Raw genomic sequence first — 13105 nt, 5'->3', positions numbered from 1 at the left:
CCCCAGGGCAGCGAATTCATGTGAAAACACAAAGCGGCTGCTGGCAACTGCTCTGTGTTTTCACAGTGCAGGCGGCAACCAGCTTGTACTTTTAAAGGGGATTTGCCTGCAAGAGAATGTCCGGAGGTCCATAGGCCCCCCTTTCTCCCCTCCAGAGGGCTGCTCTCAGGGTGGCACTGTGAGTGCGCCCCATGAGAGCTTCTTTGCCCTTGCGCCTGCGTCTGTAATATGGCGTGGATGCAGAGGCAAAGGAATTCCATCATTTGCGTAGGGCACGCCCCTATGCAAATGAGGGATTGCCCCTGAAGGTAGCGCTGGCGCTTTAAGTGCTCCAGCGCTGTTGGTATTATTGAAGAGAACAGACAAGTGTCTGCGCCCCCTTCTGTAATACGAAAGTGCCCCAAGGGCGCGCAAAGCGAACGCAAACGCCCGTTGCACCCCCAGGGCATCTATTGTAATAAGGCCTCAGGTGGTCACCAGGATATCCCAAGCCCACCAGTAAGTCCTTAGCACATCTCCCCCAGGTTCTGGACGTTGTCCAGGAAGGGCTCAGACTTGTAACAATAAAAAAGGCTGAGCTATACCAGACTGTAAAACCGGTACCAAAAAAGAAAAAAACAGCATCCTAATTGATGCTGATCCATGGAAGGCAAAAAGGGCTGCTCTCCCATTCAGTTGACTCTCTGCTCCAACCATTCACTGACCGAAGGCAACTTTCTTCACAAATCCTAGCTGAATCCTGACTGCTTCTTATAAACTAAGAACTAATAACAACAAACTCACAATTTGAGCTACTGCCTCACTTATACCATTGAGGCAAACTAGTAACTGACAAGCAATCAGTCCAATTGAGCATTGAGAACATTTGTTCAATAAATTCACAGAGAAGAGAGGGTCAGATGCACCTCCAGCCAACGAATACATCCTTCAGACACGGCAGCAGATGATGTTATCAGTCACTCTGATCCCTTCTGAGATAAACCAAGCAGATACTGAGACAACCAGATGATGTCTATGTGCCTCACAAAGAGACATAGTCATTTACAGGCTTTTATTTAGCTATTTAGCTGCTACATTCTATCCCGTTAGACACAAAAGAACAGTTTTTTAATTGTTTTTTTTCTTCTTTTCCTCCATTTTTCTTCTTTTTCACCTTCTTCTTCTGTTCTTGGCCTTCCTATTACCTTATGCCTTTGGGAACGTGTCCTTCCCAAGGGCCAGACTCTTACCTGAAATTCCACCTTCTGCCCACGGCCTCTCTTCATGCCGTAAGCAATGCTTCTTTACCTTGATCACACCTCCTACATGAGCCCCGCAGCTCCTGAACCTTTTTCATTCATCCAACTGTCTTGTTGCCTTAGATCATATCTCCTGCACCAGACTCACCTTCTAGCATTGGTTATGCTCCCGCCCTAGTCCAAACACATACATTAGACCACACCTGTTGTTCTTCACAACTCTTCTAGACCATGCTTTCTGTCCTACACCATGCGTCTTACACTAACCCACCTCTACTCCACATGACTGACCTCTCACCTTCTGCCCTGGGAGACATCTCCGGCATTGACACCATGTTGGGTGTTGAGGCAATTACGCAGGCTGACCTCTATTCTTTCAGCCTCCATCCTACAAGCCATCGTCTCTGCTACAGTCATCTCGAGGCTAGACTATGGCAACGCTCTGTATCTTGGCTTGCCACAGAAGTTGCTGAGGAAGCTGCAGGTCGTGCAGAACGACGCAGCTAGACTGATTTTTTCTCTACCGAGAAATTCACATGCAACCCCACTCCTTTGGAAGCTGCACTGGCTGCCTGTGAAGCTCAGGGTTCAGTTCAAATGTCTCTGTGTGGCCCATAAGGCACTCTTTGGTAAAGCCCCAGAGTACATTAAGCAGCGCCTGAGGAGGTATGTTCCCGGCAGAACTTTGCGCTCAGGTCAGGACTCCAATCTGACTCAACCCAGATTTAAACTAAAAACTAAAGGAGGCAGAGCCTTCTCGGTGATTCTTCCGCAACTTTGGAATGAGCTACCGGCCAGTCTGAAGGAAGATTCACAGCTACTTTCCTTCAGGAAGAAACTGAAGACGTACCTATTTAAAAAGGCAATACTTCCGGCCTAATCAGAGATGGCAGAGGGTTTCGGGGTGACAGTATGTTATGTTCTTTCTGTTTAAGCGCTTAGAGACCGGCGGTGATAGGCGCTATACAAAAACTTTATAACATAACATAACATAACAGAACATAACATAACATAACATAACATAACATCTCCTGTCCTTAAGAACAAAATCTTTTTTCGGCCCTGCTTCTTATCCAATATCCAACGTATTCCTCCTAAGGCCCAATGTCCTTCTATAAGCCTTATACCCCCTGCCCTAGAACCTGCCTCCTTCTGTCCTATCCTATCCATTTCGTTAAGCACAATCTTCTGTCCTTGGCCCGCCTCCTGTCCTTGGCTTAGCACCCTCTGTCCTAGGCTATGGTATCTAACCCAGGTCCCATCTCCAGATATTGATTCTCCTGCTCTAGTCCACACATGTTGCCCTAGGCCACTCCTTCTTCCCATTGTGAAGCACAACAGCACCAGCCCATCTGTCAGTGCATTACCTAGTTTGGCACCTAATTATCAGTCTGTTTTCCAGGCGGCCTAAAGACAAGTTAAATAATGATTTTGTTTGGACAAGGGTGTTTAATGCATTCTGTGTTTCTGTTTTCCCTAGAGGAGTGAATTTTTCTGGCTCAACGGTTGGGCTAGCAACAAAGTTAGCAATGTGCACTGGAGATTCCGGAGCTGTGAACCAGGTGAGAGCTTTGAAGGCAGTGCTTGCTATTTGGGTGCAGAGTCAATGTGCTAAAATATGTTCAGAACAGACCTCAAAGCCAAGGGAGGGTATTGAACCTTTGAAGATCCCCAGATGAAGATCCCCAGACAGTCTGGTAAGGGGCATCTTCAGATTTCCAGGCAGCATTTCATTGGCCTCTAGCTCTCTCTGAAGTCAGAGTCGGGCACTTGACCATTGCATCTCTCCTCTCGGAGACCAGTCTACAGATCTACAGACCAGGCTTGGATTCTACATATCTATGGGCAGTGTTCAGGAGATAGATGCAGAGGCTGGGTTTGGGCTCCACAAACCACCTAACAGATTTGTTTGTGAAACAAAATAATAAAACTCCTGGCAGACATTAGCATTGAACCTCTATAGACCTCCATATAGATGGATGGCCTTACAGCCCTACAAACCTAGAGCTAAAGGGCTGGACTTGGACGCCACAGACAGTGAGCCGATCTGGTACGTCTACAGATCTCCACACAGAAGCTGTTTTTGATCTCTACAGATCTCTAAAGTAGAGCTGGTTGTGATACTTTATGGATCTCGTGACAAAGCTGGTGTTGGACCTCTACAGATATCCGGACAGATGGCTGGCCTTTTGACTCTGTAAACTTCTAGACACACCATCTAGAAGTCTTCAGATATAGACGAATCTAGGATCAATCAAATCTGTGCCAAGGGGATTACTTCAGTGTGGCTGGAATATGCTGCCTCGCAGACAGCTCTTTCATACAATGGAGATCCTTAACTTTAGATTCGAATCTCAGCACACTTGATAGTTCCCTGGCCATCTTTGTTTTTTGTAAACACATATTTTATTCATTTTCAGGTTGTTTATATGTACGATACAGTTTTTGCTTTGAATATAAATTAAGTTTAACAAGTGTCCAGTGCGATATTTCCATTCTTCTATTACATACGCATAATATCAGATATAATCATTTTGTTATACTTTTCTACTCAGGTCTGTATAGTGAAACATTACATACATATATCAGGATAACAATTTAAGGCATTCAACTTGTTGGGGAACAGCATTTACAACGCAACTTTTACCACGCAGTACCTTTACCACGCAACTTTTACAACGCAAGTCGTTACAACGACTTGCGCTGGGGGGGCGCTGTAGGATAGGGAATAGTTTAATTTACTATCCAAAACCTTCGCTACTATCCACGGGGACTGGAGTTGGAATAGTAAATTAAACTATTCACTATCCAGCGCCCCCCAGCGCAAGTCGTTGTAACGACTTGCGTTGTAAAACCTGCGTGGTAAAGGTGTTGTAAAAGCATGCGTAGTAACGACATACATCCCAACTTGTTCAACTCCAAACCCCCTGCTCCTCCCTTAAACAGAACAACTAAAAAGAAGCCACTATGGTCTGAGTGCCTGTTTCGTGTATGATATCCAGAAGAGATGATAGTGATGGAGCGAGGGGGGGTACCCGGGCAGGTAGGTACCACCAAACTGGTGATTTACGACAATAGTTCCCTGGCCATCTCATACCAGCCGGTTGCAGGTTGACAATTCTTTCCCTGATCCTTTGGGTAAGACAAAGGCTGTGAAGTATCTAAAATGTCAGTGCCTGTGTAAATCTATCCAAGAGGTTCTTCTGTGGCAAAAAAGACAGGGAGAAGGCTGCATTGTGCTTTAAGTTCTTTGAGAAAAGTAGCAGTGCCCCTCATTCAATGCATCTCCAAAGGCCACATTTTCACAGCAAATCTTAGCAGAAAGCAGGCCTTTCATATTTCCTTTCCAGGCATGGTGCTTGGGAAATAAAGTTAGGTTTGTTTGCCTCTTAGAGCCTGATTAAATGTACGACAAGTAATATGCCACAGTAATACTACACACTGATAATACCGATATCATGCCTTTACTTGGAGATTCAGAGGTTTAACATCTGAAATGGGGAATACAGGGTGAAGGGATATTATATAAGGTCACTAAAAGAGTTGCCTCAGTGCCACCACTTTTCTGCCACTCTCGAACTATATCGATGGCTTTAATTGTATATTGAATGCTCTGCAAAGTAGCGTTCCTTTAAATATAATACCAAGAAAAAGCAAAGTCTTTTCTTTGATCTCAACAGAAAATTGATTGCCCTGATGATTACAAAAAATATATTTCTCTTGTTAATAGTAGGAAAAAGCTATTCTTTTTCGAGGATCAAGATAGAATATGGCCTGCTTGACCTCCACAAAGTTTTGGCCTCCATATAATGGGCTCTTACTTAACTGTGATATTTTTAAAAACAAAAGTCCCATTTTCCCCCCAAAAATGGCAGGCAATGTTCATGAATAGAGGAAATGTCTTCCTGGGCCAGTATAAAGAAGTGACTGACAATCTCTGTACCTCTTTCCCCAGGATCACAACGAGAGCCCCATTGGAGCAGCATCTACCATGGCTCACGAGATGGGACACAACCTGGGCATGTCCCACGACGAAGATGTGCCCAACTGTGACTGTGCCATGCCCAGGTCAAATGGGGGCTGTGTCATGGCTCAGAGTGTGGGGTAAGGAGATCCTGCCAGGGTATTGCTGCCAGACCATCCACCGGCCAATGAAACCACTATCTTACAGAGATCAGTGGACGGCGCAGTTCCAAAGATGCATGAGAGTGAGCATGATTGACTGTGAGTGAGCACTGGAGGGAAAATCATTTCTATGAATGTGTATGTGTGTTGAGACTGAGATTTCTCTGAAAATTCGTTTTTGGTAAAAACAATATCTTGTTTCTAAGGAGATGAGTTGATGCTAAGGAATTTGGGGCGGTGTTAATCAGGTGCATATTTATCAATCTTACATGCAGCAGAGCTGCGTGAAAGGGAAAGTTCAGGAATGCACCGCATTTAACATTATTCACCGCATTTCTGTCCTTTGCTAGCGCTACCTCACTTTTGGCTGCCTAAGGCCAATGCAGGCACTTTTGCGTCTTGTTGCATTGTCTGCAGGATTGTTTTAGTACAGGAAGGCCTTCATGCACAACATCAATCCATAGAGGCATTTCCCTCTTACTACGTGTGCTGCAGAATGCAGCACATGTACAAAGAAGAAAAAACAAGGAGGGATAAAGATATTTCTCCTCCATTTTGACGCATTCCCAGGTCTACCACTAATGGTAAATCTGTGAATGCCCCAAAATCAATGGGAATGCCCCAAAATCAATGGGTGGATGCGTGGGCGCACCAACACTCCACCCATGGAATGCCTCCCTGCCTCAGAGTAATGATTATACTTCATGACAGGGAATGTGTACCACTAATATGATTTCTTAGTGACTGTGTGATGCGAGTAGGCTTTTCTAAGGCTGCAAGCAAGTGAAGTTGTGTCCCCTAAAATATGCATGCTCTAGAAAGTGGTTCCTTTCACAAGGTGAAAGAGTGAGTTTAAAATGCTGGGGGAGTTTTCATCAATATGAGGTGATGTGGGAAGGTTTTTATCTATAAGTACATTTTGTGTGTGTGGCTTGTCAAAGCACAGTTTAAGGCAACAAGGTTTAACTTTATTTCAGCTGAAGTCGTTTTCCAAGTATCAAGCATAAATCAGAAACATTTACAATTTAAAAGAGAAAATACTCTAATTTAAAGTTCTGAAGTTTTATTTAGTGAATCATTTTGCTGGTACCGCCCTTCTCCACATTTCTCAAATACATCACCTTCTTGTGCATGCAACCTTTACCCAAAACATTTTGAGCTTTATGGCAGGCTCTGTATTACAAACAGCTATGAAATATGTGGCAGTACTTTGACCTATTTATGTATCACCTATAGACAGCTAAACGTTTGAGTATAATGCCAACACTTACAGTGTGTTTTGTGTCAGCCCATTGCTAATCATTTGCTGACATTCTTGTCAACTGCATTTCTCTGCTTTTTGTTCAATAGCTTTCCTTCCTCTTCTTGTGTATAATCCCCCCTGGGAGCATAGCTTCTTTACTATCCTTTGGATTGGATGGCTTATATCCTTCCACAGCTCACATCAGAGAACAACATTGTTCTTTTTGTTTTAGCACTCTATGGGAGTGCATGTGTTTTTCTTGCTCTCGCCACCACCTGCTGTCTCAACACTACGTTCACACCCAACTCTTTCCATTTTGTCCTCCACCACTCCCAGCTCATCCCGGAAATCATTGCAATAGTTATAGTTTTGCCAGGTTTGAATACAGAACAAAGTTTAATGGGTTGGTTTTCGTTTATCTCCTTCCTTCCACTTATGTATTCATGGCACTGAGGGAGGAGAAGAATGCTGCCCAGGGTGCTCCAAACCATACGTTGTCATTTATTTTATTAATTTTTAAAAGTTTTATAGAGCGTGAACAAGACTCAGCAGGGTATCATAGCGCTCTACAAATGAAGCCAGCTGATTAGACTGCCACAGGAGAAAATAATAGATAGCTAAGCTTATGCAGTAGCACATTGGAGACAAAGTCGACATGTAAACAGTTAACAATATGAAGATTGCATAGTAGACAAGGGGAGGCAGGGTTGTACGGTCAATAACATTTCTTTTTAAGGCTACAGTCCTATTGTCACTTGTAGCTATTCAGGAGCAAACCTCTGACTTATTTTTTTAAATGAATAGGTTGACTGGTTCATTTTGATTTCTGGTGGGAGAGCATTTCAAATTCTCGGAGCAAGACATGAGAAGGCACGGCTGTAGGTTCGCTTCTTTTTGAACTTTGGTGGTTTCAGCAGTAGAGTGGGTGAACTTCTTAGTGTGTGATTCCCACCCGATAGTTCAAGTTTATTTGCCAAGTAAATGGGCTTGTTATGATGGAACGCTTATTCATCAAGCTGGCTATCTTATACCCAATCGTTGTATCAATGGAGAGCCAGTTGAGTTGTATTGTGTCTGGTGAGATGTGGTCATGCTTTCTTGAGCCTGTGATGAGTCTTGCAGCAGAGTTCAGAGTGGCCCTTAAAGGGGCCAGTTTAGCTTTGGGTAGCCCTCCCTCGGTCGCAATTACGTAATCTAAACAGGAGATAACTAGGGATTGCACAGCTTGTTTCAGACCAGTCGGCGACAGGAACTGTTTGATTTTCCTTAATGTCAATAGTTGGAGATTGGCTCCTCTTGTTGTTGCACTGATGTGAGTTTGCATATTTAGGCATTTGTCCAGGATTAGGCCTAGTGATCTAGTGGTACTTACAACATGTGGGGTGCAATTGAGGGCTGTTAGTTGTTTGAGCCAGTCATTGCCTCCTCATTTGTCTTCCTCGTCTGAGTCCTTACTTATGAAACTTCTTTCTCAGGCATAGACCATGTTCACTTCAATAAAAAAAAAAAAATGTCTGCAGATTTAGGCAATGGTCCATCAGAAACTCATCCCCAATACATTTATACAAATGAGGGTCAGCCCCCCTTCCAACTTTGGTTTTCTTTTGTCTCTGACAAGATCATGTCTCCTGCATTGATAGCTAGTTCTTTGTTTTATTTATTTATTTATTTATTCTAAATGCTTGTTTGAGACGCTTTTTTAAAAATAAATAAATACTGTAGCCAGTGAACCTTCTTTTTAAATTTGGTAAGAGGATACGTCTAGAAGTAGCCAGAATGGCTTTTGATATTTTATTTTAAAAGAATTCTGTCTTAGTGGCGAGCTGTCACGGGTAGAGCACGATAGAGTGTCTCCCTAAGGAAAGGGCACAGCTGCCAGAGGATCTTGTTTAATGGAAAATGCAACGTCATATCTTACACTGTCCAGTCTTAATTACAAGATTTTAAGGCCTTAGAAGAGGATATTCAGATAAGTTTGGATTGTACTAAAGACTTTTGGCAAAGGAACAAGGTAGGTTCCCTTTGGACATTTCCTTTGATGTTTTAGGCACTTTAGCCTCTGCTTCAGCTATATCAGCAAGAAGACACAAATGGATGTGCAGCTCAAATGTCTATGCCAAGTCACTTTCCTTTTATTGGAGTTAAGTTATTTGGCACTGACCTGGAGGACAAGATTAAAACATCTGCTGAGGATAGGAAGTTGATGAATCCAGTATGCCCGACTGATAAAAATTGTTGGTTCCCAAACAGAACAGGTGTAGGATCCCAAAGAGAAACTAGAGGATCTTTTCAACCCTTTAGTGGCAGGGTGTGTGTGGCTGGGGTGCACATTCCTAAGAAAAATCCCAGTCGCAGCCATCAGAATCATCACAGCCCACTTTCAACTAAGGGAAAATGTCAATCTCAGAATCTTGAGATGTTAGCATAATTCAAGAAGGATACAGGATAGAATTTCAAGAAACACCAGAAGATATTTTCACAGTAAGTACTGATCCTCAGAATCCTCAAAAAAGCGCAGCAATTTCACAGGGAAATCAGGACTTGCTGCAGAAGACCTGTGAAAGAGTGTGGAAATAGATGCTATTCCTATCATTTTGTGGTGCAAAAGCCTTCAGGAGAATACAGACAAAGCCCTAGATCTCAAGAAACTGAATACTTATCTCATGCGTAGATCCTGCAAGAGGTTTCCTTTGATATGTGAAGGGGACTACCTTGCCTCTTTACATCTGCTAGATTCATATCTACAGATTCCTATGCATGCAGTTTCAGAAAAGATTATGTGTCTGTGTTTAGGGGAGGCATTTTCAATTTAGAGTTAATATATTTAGATTCTCCTTGTCCCCTAGGTTCTTTACAAATGTCTTGGCTCCTCTGGATGGAAAATTCCAAGATCAGGGTTTAAGTTTGTTTCCTTGTATGTATGTGTAGGTGTGTGTTTATATATATATATATATATTTCTACAGCGTAGCCTTTTGTCTAGGTAGAGCCTTTACCTTTTATCTCTCGGCAAGGGAGAAAGGGCATGAAGATAAATTGAGCAGGAGTATTTCATCTTCATCATCAATGAGTTTCAGTTGCCCCATGATAATACATCAAATCATCCAGACGTTCATTATTCCTTGGACAGATATATTTGAATTCAACCAGAATGCGATGCTTTTCGGTGCTGCTCCACAGGATGCCTGTGCTCTGGCCAAAAGTTCTGATGTCTGCTTTTGCGTCCATTGGCTTATTTTCCAAAGTACTGAGGATGTTATACGGAAGACTGCTCAGGTTCTATTGGTAGCCTCACATTGACATGGGGACCTGGGTTTTCAGTAATTCTCAGGTTGGCAAAGATAGAGCCTTGTATTCTTTTGTCCAACCCATCTCCTCTTTGTGCCCATCTTCATCAAGAGTCCTCCTTATTAAAGATCAAAATAGGGGTTTGGAAGTTGAAAGGCTGAGATTAATTGTTCAGAAGAGGTTGCCTGATCAATTCAAGAGTATAGGAGACCTTTCACCTAAAATAATAATAATAATACATTGGAATAATTTTGAGCATTTGTGTGGGGCAACCTCCTACCCCTTCCATTAATTTTAGACTTTCTTAGAGATTTTTATTATTTTAGGTTTTGCCTTTTCCACCTCACACAGTTAATGGGTACCTATTGAGACCTCCAGAGAAAGATGTGTCTTAGAAATAGAAAGTCTTGTAACTAAGCTGGTAAAAAGGTTTTCTAACTGGAGACCTGTAATTCATTCTCCTATTCCTGCTGAGGATTCACCATTAGGCTTAAAACTGCTGAGGATTCACCATTAGGCCTCAAACGTTTACAGAGCTCTCCATTTGAACCATCAGAATCAGTTTATCTAAAATTCTTAACTTTCAAGGTTCTTTTTAGTTGCTATTACACCTGGAAGGTGATTAGGAGAAATTGGTTGAAGAGACTTACCTGAAGTTTTTTCCAGATACAGTGGTTTTGAGGACTGATCCGACTTTTCTGTCTCAAGTAGCATCTTCATTGCATTTAGATGAAGATATTGTGTTATCAGGTCTCCCCTTCCCTTTCCACTTCACATAAAGAACAGCTTTTACATTTGTTAGATGTTCATAGAGTTTATCTATTTATGTTGTTCACAGTTCAGAATTTAGAAGTTTACAATTTCTGTTTGTAACATATGGTACCCAGAATAAGGGACTTTGTCCATGTTCTTCCACACTGAGTAGGTGGACAAATCAAACAGTGTCCTTGGTTTATGATTTAAATGGTGTGATCCTTTAAGAATCGGTTACGAGTAGGTCAACAAGAGGAGTGTCTACCTCCTGGGCAGTATACATAGAGGGTATCTCTTAAAGATAGTTGTAATGCTGCTGCCTGGGCCGCACTAAATACCCTTGTATCTCTCAATATGGATTGCAAGCAGGAGCGTTCAAATCAGCAGCATTTGGTTCTAAGGTCTTTTCTGCAGTTTTGAATTGAGATGTTAAAATTATAAATAAACCAGATGGCGTGGCATAAATTGCTAATTTTCCTGCATTATTAATAATTTAGCTGTGTGAAGGGAGGATAGTCAGGATGCATCCTCATTAGCAAGGACCGGGCCAAGGAAGACCTATGCGGAGGTAATGCTCCTGTTATTTACCGGTCATCTTCATTACTCCGAGTCGTAGTCTTCCTTGTAACATTCCTCTTTACCCTCCCTCCCTTGTTCTTTATACAGATTATATTTGCTTTTGTTGTTTTGATATAACTGGTAACGGAAGAAGGTTTGTCCCTCATTTTTATCAATGTGTTGGTGGCTTTTTCTGAAGGACCATTGCCTAGACCAGCAATCATAGTTTTTTTAAGGGAGTTAACATGCTCTACACCTGAGGCAGAAGCCTCATTAGTAAGGACTGTGACGAGGAGGACTATTACTCAAGGTAATGAAAATTACCAGTAAGTTCTAAGATGTTATCATTACCCCCTTTAAAAGTCCCCAGTGTACTGACCCTTTGCCTCATATAGCACACATAATTGCCCTGGAATAAAAAGTTTCTGCTTAAGCCACAAAGTCAACTAAGTACACATTTGGTAAGCCCTGTTTGAATTGTAGGTCTTCCTTTTGGATGAAAATTAGGTACAGGGATTGCCTACATGAAGACTGAACCTTCTCTCTCTCTCCGTCGTTCCTTACAAGTACATTCTCCTAAAATAAAGGCTTAAATCAAGGCTCAAAACTCTAGTCAAAGGAACAATGTGCCAGAATTCTATTTTCAACACAACACAGAACATGTGGAGGGGGGCAGTCTCACTGAAGCTGCTTGTGAGATGGAATGGGGGAAATGTGTCTTAGAATCAGAATGAAGGGATTGACTCTCATATGCACCGTATTTTTCTGGTGTGCTCTCTAGACAAAAGTACCCAAAGTTCTTCAGCAGCTGCAGCAGAGATGACCTTGTGAGCTTCCTGAGAAGTGACCAGCCCAGCTGCCTGATGAATGAGCCTGATGCCCAAGAGCTGTATGGGGGCCCAGTCTGTGGGAACCAATTCCTGGAGAAGGGAGAAGATTGTGACTGTGGGACCTTGGAGGTGAGCATAGTCCCTATTAGTGTCCGAAGAACCTTCCACAGTAGTTGCATATAAATCCTTTGTGTGTGAGAAGAAGGTTGATTTGTGTATGGAACATCCACACCATCCAGGGCAACCTGAATACCCTTTAGAAACACTGTAGGGATTAAGAGGTAAATATCATGCTTCTGCAAAACCAGTGGCTCTGCAGTGATGCCAGACATCTGTTGACCAGGGATATTGCTGGGACCTTCACCTCCCTCCCCCACCATAACACTGTACCTGCCTCACTGTCAGAAAGCCAATGGGATGGGTACAGTGATATGGCCTCTTGGCACAGTCGATGACCAACCTTCACCTATAAACAATGCAAATAATAGATGAGGTTGAGTAGAACTACACAGTGGTACTCGCACCATTGGCTATCTGAGGAGGGCTATGTGTAAGTCTGTTCTAGCACTCTGAAGTCATGTCACCATGCATGGTCTGGAAGACAGATTGGAGGGCACCGAATGCTAACCATTCAGATCTGCCTTTCGCCATAACAGCATTTTCTCACTCCTGGGCCAAAGATTTAACCCCTCCCTAGCCCAACCTGCAACTCCTCTCCAACCCCACATTGGAGCTTGTTCCCAACTCAGTCAGTAATAGTTCTGCATGCCTTTCTCAACCTGTAGCCCCTTCCTAGCCGCGCTTGAATGCCCCCTGCTTATAGCCTTTTCAGTTTCTTGGCTAGTGCTACACTGTTTAGCCTAAGATAAACATAAACACTGGTGACTTGAAAGATGTATCCTTCACGCAATGTCTTCAGCAGGCCTTAATGCAAAGCCTGCTGGCATAACTTCTTGAACTAACTAAATGTAATGTGCATCAACTACTGTATATGTGACCTAGACACCTAACAGAAATGTGAAAGCATAATCTGAGGCACAGACGGTCCACCAAGCCTAACACTGGACTTGTC

At 42.8% G+C, this 13105-nt stretch overlaps 1 protein-coding gene across 4 annotated transcripts in view; it reads left to right on the top strand.

Moving 5' to 3' along the window:
- ADAM8 (ADAM metallopeptidase domain 8) overlaps positions 1 to 13105 on the top strand; it is a 168929-nt gene that overhangs the window by 73743 nt on the left and 82081 nt on the right. For all 4 annotated transcript variants that reach the window (XM_086921842.1, XM_086921844.1, XM_086921843.1 and 1 more), the window contains exons 10-12: positions 2719 to 2800; positions 5194 to 5342; positions 11985 to 12162. In XM_086921842.1, coding sequence (XP_086777968.1) covers positions 2719 to 2800; positions 5194 to 5342; positions 11985 to 12162 — 409 coding nt within the window. The remainder of the gene's footprint in view (positions 1 to 2718; positions 2801 to 5193; positions 5343 to 11984; positions 12163 to 13105) is intronic.

This window comes from Lissotriton vulgaris, chromosome 5 (genome assembly GCF_964263255.1).
Source record: "Lissotriton vulgaris chromosome 5, aLisVul1.2, whole genome shotgun sequence".
NCBI lineage: Eukaryota > Metazoa > Chordata > Amphibia > Caudata > Salamandridae > Lissotriton > Lissotriton vulgaris.
Note: the sequence above shows the minus strand (reverse complement) of the source record. Positions and strands in the feature narration are given on the sequence as shown.